The 18369-nt window shown below is 35.1% G+C and overlaps 2 protein-coding genes across 14 annotated transcripts in view; both read right to left on the bottom strand.

Moving 5' to 3' along the window:
* The window catches only part of JAM2 (junctional adhesion molecule 2), a 283683-nt gene that overhangs the window by 161199 nt on the left and 104115 nt on the right, over positions 1-18369 (bottom strand). The gene's annotated exons all lie outside the window — the stretch shown is intronic.
* GABPA (GA binding protein transcription factor subunit alpha) overlaps positions 2078-18369 on the bottom strand; it is a 37683-nt gene continuing 21391 nt past the window's right edge. For all 12 annotated transcript variants that reach the window (XM_059065313.2, XM_067034962.1, XM_067034965.1 and 9 more), the window contains 5 exons: positions 17137-17331; positions 13302-13355; positions 12236-12376; positions 11792-11984; positions 2078-5676 (listed from right to left, as the gene is read on the bottom strand). In XM_059065313.2, coding sequence (XP_058921296.1) covers positions 5448-5676; positions 11792-11984; positions 12236-12376; positions 13302-13355; positions 17137-17331 — 812 coding nt within the window. In that variant the 3' untranslated portion in view covers positions 2078-5447. The remainder of the gene's footprint in view (positions 5677-11791; positions 11985-12235; positions 12377-13301; positions 13356-17136; positions 17332-18369) is intronic.

Below are 18369 nucleotides of genomic sequence, written 5' to 3'. Positions count from 1 at the left end.
GATTTTATGTTAGGTTGATGATCCATTTTTAACCATCCAATTTTTATGTGTGATATGAGGTAAGGATTGAGGTTCACTTTTCTCCATAAATATATCGTTTGCATAACATTTGTTGAAAAGACTATCCTTTCCCTATTCAGGTACCTTGCACCGTTGTCAAAACCCAATTAGCTATATATGTGTGAGTCTATCTCTGGACTATTCTGTTCACTAGTCCATATCTATCCTTATCTCAATACATCTTGCTATATAAGAATAGCAAAGCTTTATACAGACAGTACAAGTTCTCTAATTTTTTTTTCACATTATTTTGGCTATTCTGGGTCATTTGCATTTACATACAGATTTTATAATCAGCTTGTTTACAAAAAAGACTCCCAGAACTTTGAGTTGATTATGGACTTAGAGACAATCAACATTTACAAAACTGAGTCTTCCAATTGACCATTGTGGTATCTTTTTTTCCTCACATTTCTTAGCAATTTCTGTGGTTTTCATTGGACCAGTCTTACACAAATTTTGCTACATCTTCCCATAATTACTTCATGCTTTTTAATACTATTGTAAATGGTAGCTTTAAATTTCAGTATCCAATTATTTGTTGCTAGCATGTAGAAATAACATTGAGTTTTGTATACTGACCTTGTCTTACCTCCCTAAACTCACTGATTCTAGGTTTTTTTTAAAAAAATCTATTCTTTAGGATTTTCAATGTATTTGATGTATTCTGAAGTTTATTTCCCACAATACATTTCTTGCCTCTTTTGTTCTTGCCTTACTTCCAAGTATTCTTCAGTATAGTGTTGACTAGAAATGGTGACAGCAGATATTTCTTTGCCTTTCCCCAAATCTTAGATGGAAAACAAACCACTGTGCATGATGCTAGCTGTAGGTTTTTCATACTCTTTATCAAGTTAAGGAAGTTCCCTTCTAATTCTAGTCTGCTCAGAGATTTCATCAAGAATGGATGTTGAATTTTACTGTATACTTTTCCTGCATCTACTGAGATGATTTTTTCCCCTCTGTACTGTTAATCTGGTGAGTTAATTGAATTTTTAAATTCTCCTAGTAACTGATTTTTTTAAAAATAAGCTTTAATTGTGGTAAAATACACATACCATAAAATTTATCATCTTACCCATGCCTAAGTGTACAATTCAGTAGTGTTAAGTATATTCACTGCTGTATAACCAATCTCCAGAACTTTTTCATCTTGTAAAACTGAAACTTTCTACCCACTAAACAACTCCAACTCCCCATTTCCTCCTCCCCACATTAATTCACTTTTTATTTTATGAAAGTTTTAGTCTGTGACAAATTGGAAATAAAACAGTCATCCTTCACACCACAGAAATTTTCAAAGTCGTGTTCGAAATCAGTTTGCCAGTAGTAAAAAGTCTTTTAAACATGTGCTTATTAGCTTGCAAATTTAAGCTTTAAAGTTGTACACAAAAAGTGTCTTGGGAGAACAAATATACCTCACTAATTTCCTAACAGATGATTTTCATCACTTCAAACTAGATAAAATTAGTGTGAAAAGCAGTTTATTTCACTCAAACTGTTTCTTTTTAAAGCATGTCAGTCAAAATGTGATCACTGCTTGACCATAAACAAAAGCGTAAGTCAGGTTTTTCTCCTGTTCCCTTTGAACCCTCTATACTCTGGCCCTGGTTTCTAAACCAACATGGAGAGGTCATTTTTCATAATTAAAAACAAAACAAACCAAAAAAATCACAAACTTTACTAAGAATTTCTATTTTAGTGATCATCGACTTGCCTTTTGACAAATACTGTTACCATTTCTTCTATTGCTATTCTGAAACAGTTCGGCTTTGTGGATAGGGTTTTCATTTATTTTCTTAAAAAGACTAAACTCTCTAACACCTAAATTTTAGTTCAGTGGAATTTGTTCTTCTCAAATTGATAGTTTTTAAGTAAAGTATATGGGAATTATATGCATAATATACTAGATGTGAACTGTCATATTTTCATTTAACCTAATATCCCAGGAATTTGAGACTATCTGTATGATGGGGAAAAAATTTCTAAAAAACACAGAAATATATATATATATATATAAAACACTGTATAATAGTTTTATTTTTCTCATTTTACTGTTTTTACATTTTATGCACAAATATTTTTTTATCTGAGTAAAAATAGAAAATAACTGTCTTATGTAAAATTACAAAAAAAAAGCCACAAAGAAATACATAATTGTTGTTATGACAGTACAAGTGTCTTTATTTAAAGAGTAAAAATGTATGCAAAAATCCTCTTCCCTCTTACAAAAGATTGAGAATATTTTTTTCTGGCAGCAAGTGAAATATCACTGAAATATCAATATTTTTATACCCTCTAGATATGAAGACATTAAGTTAGTCACATGTTGTTTTGAAATTATGAATTTTAAAACATTTTTGTGCTATTTCAAAGATACATTAGTTCTTTTTAAAAGGCAGTGGCATAAAATGATGAATATGTAAAACAGCAGACCTCACCAAAAATATTCGGAGGCACAATCCTTTAAAGAAATATCATAGTTGAATTTCACCATTTATTCAGGGGAGAAAAACAACTAAACAACTTTTCCTAATTAACTGACACAGACTGACACAAAAATAAATGTGATGAGTCGATTCATGTGACAATCAACTACAGAGCAATTCTGCCTAATTTGTTTGATTTTCTGATGCCAACACAAATTTCTAAACTTAAGGCCAGCGAGGTATGAAAGATGGCTCAATGAGAATCTCATGTGGAAAAAAAGTTTTAAAACAAAAATGAACACATTTCATTATTTTTGTACTTAATAGTTTGGAAGATGGCCAATCATTTTATCTTTCTCCCTTTTGAATATATTGTAAATTCTTCTATGGAAAATTCATAAAAGCAGAGCAAATTATATTTTCTTTCAAAACAAGTTATCTTTCAACAAAAGAAAAGATTACTTGGCTTCTGATAACTGCAACCTCAATAAGGACAATGGAAATAGTTTATAAGTTGAGACAAAGTAACAGAAGTTTCTTGAGTCAACTGGGGAAATTAGTCTCATTACTTATGTTATGGTGCATAAAACAATGGTGAGAGAGAAGAAAAAGGAAACAGCACCTGATCATGTATGAGAACTGTCTCTGTTCAAATGATAATGAGGAATAAAATAAAAACTGCAAAAAGGAAGAAAATGGATAGAATGTTTTTTTAAAAAAAGTATCTGACGAACACATAAGGAGAAAAGAAATAATAGTTTGATTTTAGGGATCTAGAAGAAATATGGGTGTTCCTTGTCTTAAAAATATATATACATACAGTTGAGACATAACGGAAATCTGTCATCTTGGCTAAAACTTTAACACATGTCTCCCCCAAAGTATTTTAAATCAAAAAGTCAATAATTTTAAGCTCTTGATAAATATACCAAAGAGTAAACTTTATTATTATTATTTTTAAACTGTAAGTGACTTGTCAACTTCCCAGGCCATAAGAGGATGGTGCAAACCTTCTTTTTAGCTATCTGTTATCTGAACTAGAGCTTCTATATATTCTTTCATATTGCTATTCTATTCAGATATTCTTGCAATCACAGCATCCAAATTAAACTAATAATTTGTCAGTCTATTCTGTATGTTTATAAAAAGGTAAAAATGGAAATTACAAATTTTATTCTTTTTAGATTCTACTTGCAGGGTCTTAAAGGACTTAGACATAATAAAAATATAAATGACCTGACATTACACATTGTAGTCCTACAGCATAACACTTAATATGATTTGAGGTTACCAGAAAAGGAGGTCACAGACGCCTTCCTCTGCTCCTTGTTCCTAAGATCCCTGTCCTTATGGTTCTCTCCAAACCACTATTTAGTACTAGTGGCAGCAACTGCTAACACTGCGTCTTTGACTGCATTAGCATGGCACTTTCCTCCTAGTTAGTCAAAAGTATTGAGCTCTTATTAAGCTGTTTAGAGGGATGGATTTAAAGGCAATGATGAGGGAGAAGGTACATAAAGTAATATTTGAGAATCAATCTTCTGCTATAAGAGGATTATTTGCCAGTATCTCATATCATGATTCGTGCATAATACCTTAAAACAAAAAGAAAAAAAGCAAGGAAACCAAGCACAGCAAGCAAGAAAAAAAGAAAGACATTTCTAGACATTTCTGTTTAGTGTTGGCTTGTAATAAGAGTTTTACATATGTAAGAATTATTAATTTTTAAAGAATTTTTTAAATGAGTTATCACTTTTTGAGTTATCACCTTTTGAAATATCTTTGCTTTGAATATTATGTCTTCATTTATATGTGTGTACATGTATATATATATAAGATGGTCAACTGGACATGTATATAGATATCTGTACACTCATATATAATATTCAAAGGAAAAAATTAAATAAATGGGAAATTTTGTTTTAAGAAGACTGCCTACACTGGAGTTCAAAATTTCCTTTCAAAACTATTTGCAAGTTATTTACTAATGTCTTGAAAGGTAAAGTACTACTGACTGATTTAAAGTCTTCACTTCATCAGAAACCCAGGACTATATAAGCTGCTTTGTATAATAAACCAGCACTACAGGGTAATTAAGAAAAAAAAAGCCATACCAAACCAAACTAAACCAAACTTTTATTTTCAGGTTGAGGTATACTTTTTCAGTTTTTTAAATCTCTGATAGGAAAAGCAGAGATCATTTGAGAATTTTTGTAATAGTTGGTTTATTAGAATTTAATTCCTCTCTTATAATAATTTAAATTCTTGGCCTGACATTATGAAATAGCTATACAGTAAATCCTTAAAATTGGCTTGACTAAAGCCAGATTTAAACCTGGATCTCTTTCTTCAGCACTGTTCCTCTGCCAGTCTTTTTACTGTCCTTTGCTTGCAAATATATAAATTACTTTAATAATGTGATGCTCTTAGTTTAGTAATTTATTAATATTATAATTTTATTTGATATGACTATTTTAGCTCTGCTTGATTAGATGAAACAGGCATACATGCTTCAGCTGTGAAAAATTCCATTTTCTGGTTCTATGTAAAGCAACATCTAAAGCAGCAGAGAGAGGAAACAGTTATATTTTCAAAAATAGTTAAGCCAGACTGTTTCCTGGAGATACTTTTATTTATTTTTCATCAATAGCTACTGGCTATTTTTGGTTGGGCTAGACATTAATACTGACCAGTTTAGCTTTCTTGACTGTTAACAAACTATCCCACAATGAACCTGCCTAAAGACATTGTGGTGATCGTTTAACATACACATTTTCTAAAATATATGCTCAAAGTAAAAAGATCCAAATTCACAAGAGTATGAAATATTTATAAAAAAATCATGCATCAGATTGTACAGTCTAGAAATAAAAGAAGATTCAAATTCAGTAATAAAGGTAAGAGCAATACTTGCTCTAACATTTAAGAAAGACCTTGGACTCCCAAAAGGTCCTGGGCTCAATTATCCTTTTCTGTTTGCAGAGATGCAGTAGCCAGGGCTACTGCTGTGACTGGCTGGGCAATTCCATGGAGTTGCATCTTTGCAAGTTTCTTCTGTTCACATTCTGTGACCAAACGGTTCAACTCTGCTGCACTGTATCCAATAAGAGTCTTCAAGTCACAGACAAACTTGTATACAAATCTCTTGCCTTGAACTTTACAAATCATGTCCCCATCATAATAATACCTTTAAAAAAGAGAAAACACATTAGGACTATATAAAAAAATTTTAAACTTGGATTTCTTGGGAATTCCCTGGTGGTCTGGTGATTAGGACGTGGGCTTTCACTGCCGTGGACCTGGGTTCAATCCCTGGTTGCCGAACTAAGATCCCACAGGCTGTGTGGTGTGGCCAAAAACAAAACAGAAGATAAAATTTGAAGTAGAACTACCATACGACCCAGCAATCCCACTACTGGGCATATACCCTGAGAAAACCATAAATCAAAAAGAGTCATGTACCACAATGTTCACTGCAGCTCTATTTACAATAGCCAGGACATGGAAGCAACCTAAGTGTCCATCAACAGATGAATGGATAAAGAAGATGTGGCACATATATACAATGGAATATTACTCAGTCATAAAAAGAAATGAAATTGAGTTATTTGTAGTGAGGTGGATGGACCTAGAGACTGTCATACAGAGTGAAATAAGTCAGAAAGAGAAAAACAAATACCATATGCTAACACAAATATATGGAACCTAAAAAAAATGGTTCTGAAGAACCTAGGGGCAGAACAGGAGTAAAGATGCAGATGTAGAGAATGAACTTGAGGACACGGGGATGGGGAAGGGTAAGCTGGGACGAAGTGAGAGAGTGACATGGACTTATATATACTACCAAACGTAAAACAGATAGCTAATGGGAGGCAGCCACATAGCACATGGAGATCAGCTCGGTGCTTTGTAACCACCTAGAGGGGTGGGATAGGGAGGGTAGGAGGGAGATGCAAAAGGAAGGAGATACAGGGATATATGTTTATGTATGGCTGATTCACTTTGTTATACAGCAGAAACTAACACACCATTGTAAAGCAATTATACTCCAATAAAGATGTAAATAAATAAATAAATAAAATTTAAACATTTGGACTTCTTACCATATTTCACGGATTATTCCATAAGAAGAAGCCTAGTATTGTATCTATCACAACAGCAATTAACACTGAGTTTACATAAAATATTTAATGTTATCATCCAAGGAAACTTCAGAATATTATTAACTAAAATTTCAAAGCTAAGCACTCAAATTTTATGTACTAAATCTTCAAAACATATTTTCAAAAATTACGATGAAACAATGATTTTAAAATAAACATTACTAAGCAAACAAAAAACCTTGGGATCAGTAATAGAGCCTAAGAATAAGGACTCTGAATCAGAATGCCGAGACTCAAAACCTAACATCTCAACTTATTACCCTTTGTGACCTCAGGAAAGGCACATTTTCTCTAAGCTTTTATTCCTCATTTATAAAATGACATTAAAAACAGTATTAACACTAATAGAATTGTTGAAGATTAAAAGGATTATCTTTGTAAAGTGCTTAGCACACAATGACTGCCACATATAGCCCTCTAGAAAATAGAAGCTATATTGATATATAGCTTTATTCATATAATATGAATAAAAATTTAATACACATATTCTTTGGATTGCTGGAATATCCATTTCCTCTCTGTCTTGTACAAAATCCTTTATTATGTAGCTATGCTTTCATCTTTATCATTTTAATATGTAAAGGCTCTCCCCTTACAGAGAAATTCTCCAAACCAACAGGGAGCCTCAAAAGAGTAAGCAAAAGGGCTTTTTAAAAAAAATAATAAAAATAAAAATAAAAAATAAAAAAAAGAAGAGGATACAGAGAAACATAAAAGAGGACATCATAAAGAAACAATGTTTCTAAACCTACACAGGTACATTTGGGGAAATCACTCTAGAAGTCTGGTTTACTGCTGTTTTCTATGGATATAAAACAGTTGGATTTATACTTTCTTTGGAAAACAGACTTTATTTACCCCTATGCACTGCCAATAATAGGAAAAAAAGGTAAGTCGAAACTTTTCTGGGCTGGCAGATTTTGGAGCCTTTATTTTAAAACTGCACTGCCCATTTGTGCCATTTGACAAAGAGCTGTTACAAAAGAAATAACTATTTGCAAAAAGTACCAGTGGTACAAACGATCATATTTAGCAGGATTTTATTATAAAAATCACTCAGTTTAACCAAAAATCCATTAATGAAAAGACTACATGCAGGAAATTATGTCATCTTTCCCTAATTCTAGAACAGCTAAAGTATAATGGTTATGTTCACTTTCCCAGTAAGAGATATAACACACTGGGCATAGTCTCCTGTCTCCTTTTTTGTCAATTACATTAATACAGAATTTAGATCTCAGCCCACAAACTACAAATGCTTGTCATCCAGTTAAAATGCTGTAGGCATTTCAATTCCTTAACAAAATTTCTACATAATAGGTAAGGCTGTTAACAAATAAGACACTTGGGAAAAAAGGAAAATGAAGAGGGAAAGTGGTTTTACATTTCTAAAACAAAACTGGAGTTGGTATAATCGTATGTTTCTTGGTAAGAGGTTATAAAACATCATACACATATGTTCTCATTTAAATTAACTAAATTTTACTTAATACTTCCTCCAATCTAGTCGATACGTCATACGACCACATATAACAGCACTCACTGCATTTGTTTCCTCCCTAAAATGAAGAAAGTAGAAAGGTACACAATGCCTGTATTTTCTTTCATTCATTCATTCATTCATTCATTTATGGCTGCGTTGAGTCTTCGTTGCTGCGCACAGGCTTTCTTTTTAGTTGCAGCGAGCGGAGCTACTCTTCACTGCGGTGCGCAGGCCTCTCATTAAGGCTTCTCTTGTTGCGGAGCATGGGGTCTACGTGCATGGGCTTCAGTAGTTGTGGTACATGGGCTCAGTAGTTGTGACTCGCGGACTCCAGGACGCAGGCTCAGTAGTTGTGGAACACAGACTTAACTGCTCCGTGGCATGTGGGATCTTCCCAGACCAGGGTTCAAACCCGTGTCCCATGCATTGGCAGGCGGATTCTTAACCACTGTGCCACCAGGGAAGCCTCGATGCCTGTATTTTCATGGATATGATTTCTTTTCTCCCCACCCCTTTTTTTAAACTTGTATTTTTAAAAAACTTTTAAATTGGGAAATATATTACACAAACAGAAAGGACACAAAGGCGAACAGCTCAGTGATTTATTACAAAGTGAACAGTCACCTGTTAACTATGACTCAGGTCAGGACACAGAACACTGTCAGCACCCTAGAGCTCCTCTGCGGTGCCTCCCCATCATCACCCCTCCCTTGCTCTAAAAGGTTACACAATCTTTGTTTCATTATAATAATTCCGTTGCTTCTTTTTATAGTCTTATCACCCAAACATGCATCCATAAATGCTATAATTTAGTTTTGCTGTTTTTTTTTTAAACTCTACTATATAAATCCAGTATATACTCTTTAGCATCTGGATTTTTTTCACTGAACATTATGTTTGTGACATTCACCCATATCAGTGCATTTTTAATGGATACACAGTATTCCCTGTATATTATAGTTAATTTATTCACTCTACTGTTGATAGATATTTGGGTGGTTTCTGGTTTGGGGATGTTATAAACAATGCTGCTATAAGCATGCATGTGAACATATATGTACATTTTTGTCTGGTACATCCTTAGAAGACAAACTGCTGGGTTATCGGTCACAGTTTACATTCCTACCAAAAGTGTAGAAGCATTCCCACTGCTCCGTATCCTCACCAACACTTGGTACAAGCAATTATTTTAATTTTAGCCACTCTGCGATGTGCACTGTACCATTTTATTGTAGTTTTAAAATACATTTCCCTGGGCTTCCCTGGTGGCGCAGTAGTTAAGAATCCGCCTGCCAATGCAGTGGGCACAGGTTCAAGCCCTGGTCCGGGAAGATGCCACACGCCACAGAGCAACTAAGCCTGCGTTCCACAACTTACTGAAGCCCGCGCGCCTAGAGCCTGTGCTCCGCAACAAGAGAAGCCACCGCAATGAGAAGCCCATGCACCACAACGAAGAGTAGCCCCTGCTCGCCACAACTAGAGAAAGCCCGCACGCAGCAACAGACCCAACGCAGCCAATAAATAAATAAATAAATATAAATAAATAAATAAAATACTGATTACTCATGAGGCTGTGCACCACTGCATATGTTCACTGGCCATTTGGACAATCTCTAGTCTACTGTGTCTGCTTAAGTTTCTTGCCCATTTTACCTAGTTTTCCTATGGATTTGTAAGAGTTCTTTAGATATTCCAGGTAAGAGTCTTACATCAGATATGTGTGGCTTGACTTTCACCCTCCTAATGATGGTTTCTGATGACCGGAAGTTTTAAATTTAAATGTAGTCCAATTTATTGATCTTTTCCATTATGTTAGTGCTTTTGGCTCTGTTAATGTCTTTCCTCATCTACTGAAGTCAAGTAGGTATTTCTAGATGCCTCCCTATTTTACTTTCACATTTAGAGCTACAAGCGACATAGAATTGATTTTTAGTATGCTATGAGGAAGGGGTCAATATGGATAGTCAACTGTCCCAGCACTACTGACTGAAAAGTAGGTCTTTTCCCCACTGCCATCTTTAAATCAAGTGTTCCTATATTCTTGGTTCTATTCAGGCTATCTACTCGAATCCTTGCTCTATTTGTCTATCCCAAGCAAAGAGCACGCTGTCTGACTGTTGTTGTAGCTTTACAGTGAGTCTCAATATCCTGTAGAGCAAGTCTTCCCACTTTAATTAATCTTCTTCAGGTGTCCTGGTTATCGTGATACTACCTTATATTCCTATATAAATTTTACAATTATCTTGTCAAGTTCTATGAAAACATTGATTCAGGCGGTTACTGCATTGAAAGACCAATCTGGGGAGAAGTGACATCTTAATTATTAATTCTAATAATTCATCTGTAGTTTTGAGGGGACTTGTATGTACACAATCACATCAACTGTCAAAACTGATTATACAGAAAGGATCTTTAGATAGTTGGCAAAGTGTTTGAGACTGAATAAGTGATAAGTACATTGAAAATAAAGCACTGTAGTAACTTACGTATGCTAAGGAAAACAAATGGTCATTTTGGAAAAGAAAAATAATCATGATAAACTATGTAATAGTACTTACATGCCATGATCCTGTAACAATGAATACTGATCTAACCAACACTTCCACATAATTATATAATTACACTTGGATGAAGGGATGGGAAGGGTGTGTGTGTTAATGATGAGAGGTAAATTGTAATCTCTGTGTGAAATTCACAATGCTCTAGTGAAACATGAAGTAGCAGTAAAAGCATGTTATTTAGGAATACAGAGGTAAACTGCAGAACTGCTTTACCAAATTCACTCTTCCAAAAATATAGACATAATTCCTATATATCCTACTTCTCAGATACTTAAGTGCACATACTGAATTTCTATTGCTGTAGTAAGCATAATTTGTAACAGTAATTATGTCAAAAACTTTCATACCACTTATGAGAAATTATAAATAATTATTCTATTCCAACTCAACTGATGTAAAGTTTGGACATTCAGATTTAGGCATATTGTGGGGGAAGGAAAAACAAAACAAAAAACAAAACAAAAAAAATGGGTTGACATTTTGCATCTAATTATAAAAACTGACAATATCTATGTATTTGCTAGAATTTACACGCATTCAGTTCACCTATACCAAATGATAGCATCTCTGTTATGTAACAGAAACCTCTAAGATTAGATATGTTGGTTTTAAACACAGTACATGCTTTTATTTTTTATTTATTTATTTTTTTGTGGTACGCGGGCCTCTCTGTTGTGGCCTCTCCCGTTGCGGAGCACAGGCTCCGGACGCACAGGCTCAGCGGCCATGGCTCATGGGCCACGGGCCCAGCCGCTCCGCGGCATGTGGGATCTTCCCAGACCGGGGCACGAACCCGTGTCCCCTGCATTGGCAGGTGTATTCTCAACCACTGCGCCACCAGGGAAGCCCAGTACATGCTTTTAAATCAGATAAAAACAAATAATCTTAGAATCATCTTTTAAAAAACTCTATGTACCTCAATTTATTACTAAAAATCTTTTTAAGAAGTAATTTTTAACATAAATGTGAAAAACTTTAGCTTTTTTATTTATATAAAGAAAACATTTTATAAACAAGTTTTAACATCATTACACTAGAATAAGAAGCTATTTTTAAGAAAAGTTTGATACTTAAAGAAAAGTAATAAATTCTTACCTTAATGCACGACTAAGTTTCTCATAGTTCATTGTAGGTTTATTTTTACGTTGTCCCCATTTTTGTGCAACCAGTTCAGGCTGATTTAGCTTAAATTCTCCTTCATCGCCAACCCAAGAAATGCAGTCTCGAGCATCCTTGTCAGTAAGAAGTTCTAGCAAAAACTGCCACAGTTGGATTTGGCCATTGTTTCCTAAAAATTGACAAGAATGACAAATATTGACCACAATGCTATGGATTAACAGAGGGCAAAAGACAACACACAGGTCTTCTGGTGCATACCTCAGCCATACTAAAAACACAATTTTTTTTTTTTTTTTTTACAAATGCTGCCTAAGTATCACCAGAGAAACAGTCCATATTCACATTTTCATACTGTGAAATAAAATGAAATATACATAATTTGACAAATTTTATAAATACCAGATGATAATGTAAAAATACCTGTTCTGTTCCCAGGTGAACTTCTATCTTCTCCTGAAATCCTTGGAGCTCTTTGTACTTTAGCTGCCTTTGCACTACTATTTATAGCTTTAATGGCTGTTGGTGTAGCAGACTGCACTGATGCTGGAATAATTTGCACAGCTGCAAAGCAAGACAAGGAAAAAAATTTTTTTTCTCCTTCCAATACAAACAGTGAAAATAATTACTGAAAGAAATAAAACGCAATTAGTTTAACTAATGCCCCTCTAATTACCTCAGCCCAAGTTCAGAGGATAAGGTATAACATCGGTATTACAGTTTGTGAATCTTAACATAGCGAATAGAAGTTGGTCTCATTTTGGAAAAACTTATTGATGTGATAAATCTAGTGATACATTAAAGTTATTTTAAAAATCTATTTTTTAAAATATTTGTTCATAAAAAATGGTTTATCAAATTTTGGAGAATGTGGACAAATGAGAATTCTCATTCCACTGCTGATAAGAGTACAAACATACCCCCTTTGAGAAAAACTTTGGTCTTACCTAGTAAGGTTAAAAGGGTAGAAACCCCATGATATTACAACCAGAGAATCTCATAAGCATTCTTACAATATTCATTCAATGATGTTCACAAAGTTTTAAAAATAATACATAGCAGTGACAATAAAATTGAGCTACATGTATCAACATGGGTCTCATAAATGTTAAACAAAAAAAGCAAGTTACAAAAGGATACGCACAGTACATCACCATTTTTCCCCAAAAGTTTAGACACGTATACAATGCCCCGAAGTGTTTATGGTTACGTAAGTTGGTTAAAAGATAAAGTATGCATTGAATAATAAACATCAAGTTCAGGATAGTCATTTAAAATGGGATCTACAACAGGTAAACCTGATATATAAAGTTTTATCTCTTATGGTATACGCAGATGTTGATTATACTTTATTATTTCTTTGTATATCTAAAATATTTCATATGAAATTTAAAAATTAGTTTTTCTTTTTACTACCTTGCAGTACTAAATAAAGAAAACATTTCTTATTGATAAATGGGCCGCATATTACGGGCACATGAATACTCACGTTGATCAATTGTAACTATCTCGTTCATCTGTTGTTCTTGGCTTGCCAATACATCTGAAGAACACACATAAAAATTTTTTGTTTTCACTTAAACCAGAAATGCATACTCCAATCCAGTAAAATTCAACTTAAAAAAAAAAAAAAAAGCAAAACTCCACAACTAAAACAAAAACCAAGCAAACAAAAAAGCAAAACATCAAACAACTGAAACTTATTGGCATAATAACCTAAGAAGATCCTTGATAGTTATTTTACAGGGAAAAAATATTTTTAAGAGAAGTAGCAGAAGGAAAGTTCCAAATTCTTTTCATGTTCAGAAAAGTTATTCAGAGAACCAGGGTTTTCTAAATGTAAATAGCTATTCTAAATCTATTTATCTATGTTTTATGTAAAATAGGAAATCTTCAAAATCAGATCAAAGATGAGAATACACATCACAATGAAATTATTTAGATACACTTTCTTCATCAAAAAGGCTCTTTCTCTTCAAGATGATCTGAGAGAGTGTCATCATTTACTTAAATAACATCCATTTTTTAATAAAACGGCTTTAACTTTAGAATGCTTCTTCTTAAAGACAGCTACATTTTCAGTGGAACTGTAGCTGTCCTCAGTGTCACAACTGAACTAAATAATTTAACATATCTACAAATACAGCTCTCGACATGAGTTACAGTGTAAAAGGTCCTAGTAACCCTTTGGAGAACCATTCATCACTCATCTGTTGCTATTCTCTACTTAAATGCTATTCTTTACCTCTCAGGCAAGAGTTACACTTCCCAGTCTATATTCCTTCAGCCTATTTAGTGCCCATCAGAGACTGGATGCTTCTCTCTTGAACTGAAATTGCACCTACCAGCAGTCGTCTGTGTACTGAGTGAGTCCTAGGGCCTGGGCTCCCAACGCAGTTCTACTTAGGATGCCACGCCAGGATCCAACTAAAGACACAGAGCTGGAGAGGACTGGGAAACTAAAAAGAGATCTGAATCCTACTTGTCAGATGGGAGCTTTCTCTGGGGGCCCTGAGTTTGGGAGTTTAAACAATCACATGGAACTAGTAGCCTCAGATCTGGGCTCTGATCTTAGTCACTCACTTTACTGGCTGTGTGACTATGGTAAATTATTCAACCAACTTCACCACTGATTTCTTCATACTGAAATGAGATACCCCCACCTACCACTTTATGAGGTGGTTTTAACGATTAAAGGAAAATATTTTTATGAAGCACAATGCCTGAAACATAGTTAACTTTTCAGTAAATTGAAGACACTATTCTTTTATCCACATTCCTAGTTCTGAGCATTCTCCCCAAGACCACTGTCCCTCTTGAAGAAAAATGCATGCTTTATGTTTATGGTATATTTTCCCTCAAATTTTATAAAAGTAACTTGAAAAGGCAAAGTGCTATTGGAATGAAATTGTTCCATTCGTGACTGTAAATGAACACAGTGCCCTAGACCAAAAAGAGGCAAAAGGGAGTCACCACCACACAACACAGGCATTACTGATCTGTAAGATCAACTTCTCAGCCCTGATTTTCAGAGTGCAGTTTGGTTTGTTTCCTGGGGAACTCTCAAGATAACAAGGCAGAACACAGAAAGAGAGGGGCTTTGGAAAGGCTGGTCCAAGACCATACAGGCACTCTTATTATCATGTTCCTCTACAGCCCTCAAATCCTGGTCACGCATGAAGGAAGCAGAGCCCTAAGGCGCAAAGCTCTGACCCTATGGAGCCATTTTATGAAGAAGCTTTGGACACTAAAGGTATAAGGCAATTCTTTTTTCTAAATAAGACTCTCAGCAAACAGAGCTTTGTGCCTTTGGTGACAGAAGACATATTCACATGAAGAAGGACATCACAGAGCTGGTACTACTGGAACATTTCCTAATTATCTTCCCCACGTATTGCAGGACTTCGATGAAGTTTCACCAGAAGGGAAGCTGCAGGAAGCTGGTGGCTCGGGGGGGGGGGAAACTAACACAAATATGTAAAGATGGAGCTCTATCTGTTCAGTACTGTGTCTCCTTGATAGATCATTGAGGAGAAGACAATAAATGCTGGGTTAATAAATGCCTTTCAGAAATATGCTGTAGACTTCACTCTACAGGAGGGGCCAGAGAACTAGACTGTGCCCAGAGGAGCCTGTTCTGAGAGGCAAGGCTTGTGAATTATGGAAAGTCTGCCAGAAATAGCCTTACACATCACCCTATCCATTCCCAGATTCTGAGAATTAGATTCCCAAACCAGATGGGATTTCCTCACCAGGCAAAGAACCACGGCCAGATAAGCAAGAAATTCCCTAAGATACTCATCTAGGCTCTGGGGCTTTGTTACTTTTGAAAACAAAACAATTCTAGAGCAGAGCTCTTCTGAAGAAGACCCATTCTACTACTGACTGCAAGGAGATGGAAAGATGCACAAGACTTCTCTGCCCCCTGTGCTAGGAAGAGTCTCCGAATGAGCTTTAACATTTGAGAAGCACTGGGAGAACCAGAGAGAAACAACCAAAAAGTGCTGACCCGGGAGACAGAGTGAAAACCATGAATTTGAGAAAAACTAAACTGTAGTCTAAACACTGTCCTTGTTCTATTCTCGAGAGTCCCTACAAGAAAATGTTTCTGTAAACATAACTTACATGTTAAAAACCTGAAACAATTCAGAATTTACCTTACTCAGCTGAAAAGCTCTGCAGAGAAGAAAACCTGTGAAGCCAAGGATAAACTTTCAACCAGAACATTCAACTTATTTATCTAATAGGAACTTAAACTGGAAATAAACCCTGTAAACATGATGAACGTAATAAGTCTTTTAAATATTTTTTTCCTCCTAATAGTTAAGAGAACCAACACAAGAGAGATACTACCAATAAAAACAATGAAGGAAAGCTTCTCTACAGAGCTCATTTCTTATTCAACAGCAGATGAAAACCCTAAACATTAAATGACTGTGAAAAATCCCTCTACCAGATCTGTCCCCTTACTGGGTACACAGTAGGATGAAATGCTACCAGTTACATTTTCATCCATAACCATTATAAAACAAAGTCAGCGTGTCCTATTCACACATTCTGAAAACTATATGGGTTTCGCTAGCATTCCTGATTTATTTAAGTGTCAGGGAATGGGTTACTGCTAAGATATTTTCACAGTCACTGAAATATAAGATGGATTAAAATTCAAGCAAAGTAATTTACATCTATTTGAGCTCTTTTCGTTGGACAGCCATAATCATAATAACAATGTCTGTCAAGCAACACAGTAACACTATAACCAGTGGCTTCCAATTCAGGATGGTGGGTTGCATACTTACACTTCCCCTTTCTCCTTAAGATCCCATTCAATTAAAAGACATTTTAAAAGATTTAATCCCAATAATGAAGGGAATGAGAGGGAAGCCATCTGTGAACAAATAATCTTAAATTTCTAGAAGATGAGCATAAAGGACAGAACTGACTGATGAAACAGAAGTCAACAACTAGAATATATGAACAGAGCTAAATGCAGGGCATAGACTCTTCCTTCAGAACTTGGATTCTAGGGTTAGTCTGCCTGGGTTTGGATCCTGGCTCTGCCTCACCCTAGGCTCTATAACCTTGTAGGGGCTCTCTAAGCCTCAGATTCGTATCTGAAGAGATAAGGAAAGTAATGATCTGTGGCATTAGTATGAGATCAAATGAGATAATACATATAAAGCTCTCAGCACAGCCTTACACAATTAATAAATGTTAATTATTATTGCTGTTATCAATGAACAATTTAGATGAAAACAAAGTTATAAAGAAATAAAACTAAACTTAAGCTACAATGCAAATAGACAATAATTTCAATTTTATACATTTTCGAAGAAGTTCCAGATGACTCCAGAGAATTTCTCCCCGAGGAACCCGCTGAAAAAAATCTTCTTGGTTGAGACTACAGAGTTCTCTTCCGGAAATATTCAGCGTAGTGAGGTCTATATCGGTCATGCTGAATTCCTTCATTACCCAAACCACCCAATGCAGGACTTGGTCTGTGGACCACTGTATGGGATCTAAAGAGAAAAATATTACCATTGGCCTAGTTGCATCTTAGATATTATATAAATTTAGTTAACTTGTCAACACACACAAACACGCAGATAAAATCCAGACAGGTTTCTTTTTTTTTTTACAAGTAAGTGAAGTAAATAAACTCATTATATGAAATAAAAAAGATTCTTATGCTCTATTTTCTCCTTAGCTCCTTTTCAATTTCTTAATCTGAATTTTTGGTGGATTCACTTATTTCTACAACAGTTAGTCTGGAATTTTACCAAGAAAAACAAAATGCAAAACTGCTCTCCAGTGGGCCAAATGGAAGAATAAAATACATGATTACCTTGTAGGAAATGGAGTAAATTAAACAAGTTTTAAAAATTATTTTGTAGTACTGTATGATTTGATGCACTGAAAAAAATACAACCATAAGGGGTTTCTGGGGAGACGTATTCTCCAAAATATGAACGCAATCTTTCCTCACTTTTACTTCTTGTAAAAAACTAGTTGTAGGGCTTCCCTGGTGGCGCAGTGGTTGAGAATCCGCCTGCCGATGCAGGGGTCACGGGTTCGTGCCCTGGTCCGGGAAGATCCCACATGCCGCGGAGCAACTGGGCCCGTGAGCCATGGCCGCTGGGCCTGCGCGTCCGGAGCCTGTGCTCCGCAGTGGGAGAGGCCACAGCAGTGAGAGGCCCGCATACCGCAAAAAAAAAAAAAAAAAAAAAAAAAAAACTAGTTGTTCCTGCACTTACCCTTATGGTGGCACTTACAATACAACATGCTGATTGCATGTCTACTCAGCTGTCTCCCCCTATAAAACCTTGAGGTCTTAAATATAAGGACTGTGTCTTGTAAACCACTGAATCTTCAGAGCTTACCATGGCGCTTTGTATGTACATTTGTTACATCTATAAAAGGTGAACCCAAATCGTTTCATTTTCTTCATCATTTTTTACTACTGAATGAATTCACAAATAAAAAAGATGGCCAACATGTGTAAATAGTTCATGACTGTATCCCTGGCACGTAACAGAATTTCTACTCACAGAATTTTA

The sequence above is a fragment of the Kogia breviceps genome, chromosome 5 (assembly GCF_026419965.1).
Source record: "Kogia breviceps isolate mKogBre1 chromosome 5, mKogBre1 haplotype 1, whole genome shotgun sequence".
Taxonomy (NCBI): Eukaryota; Metazoa; Chordata; class Mammalia; order Artiodactyla; family Physeteridae; genus Kogia; species Kogia breviceps.
Note: the sequence above shows the minus strand (reverse complement) of the source record. Positions and strands in the feature narration are given on the sequence as shown.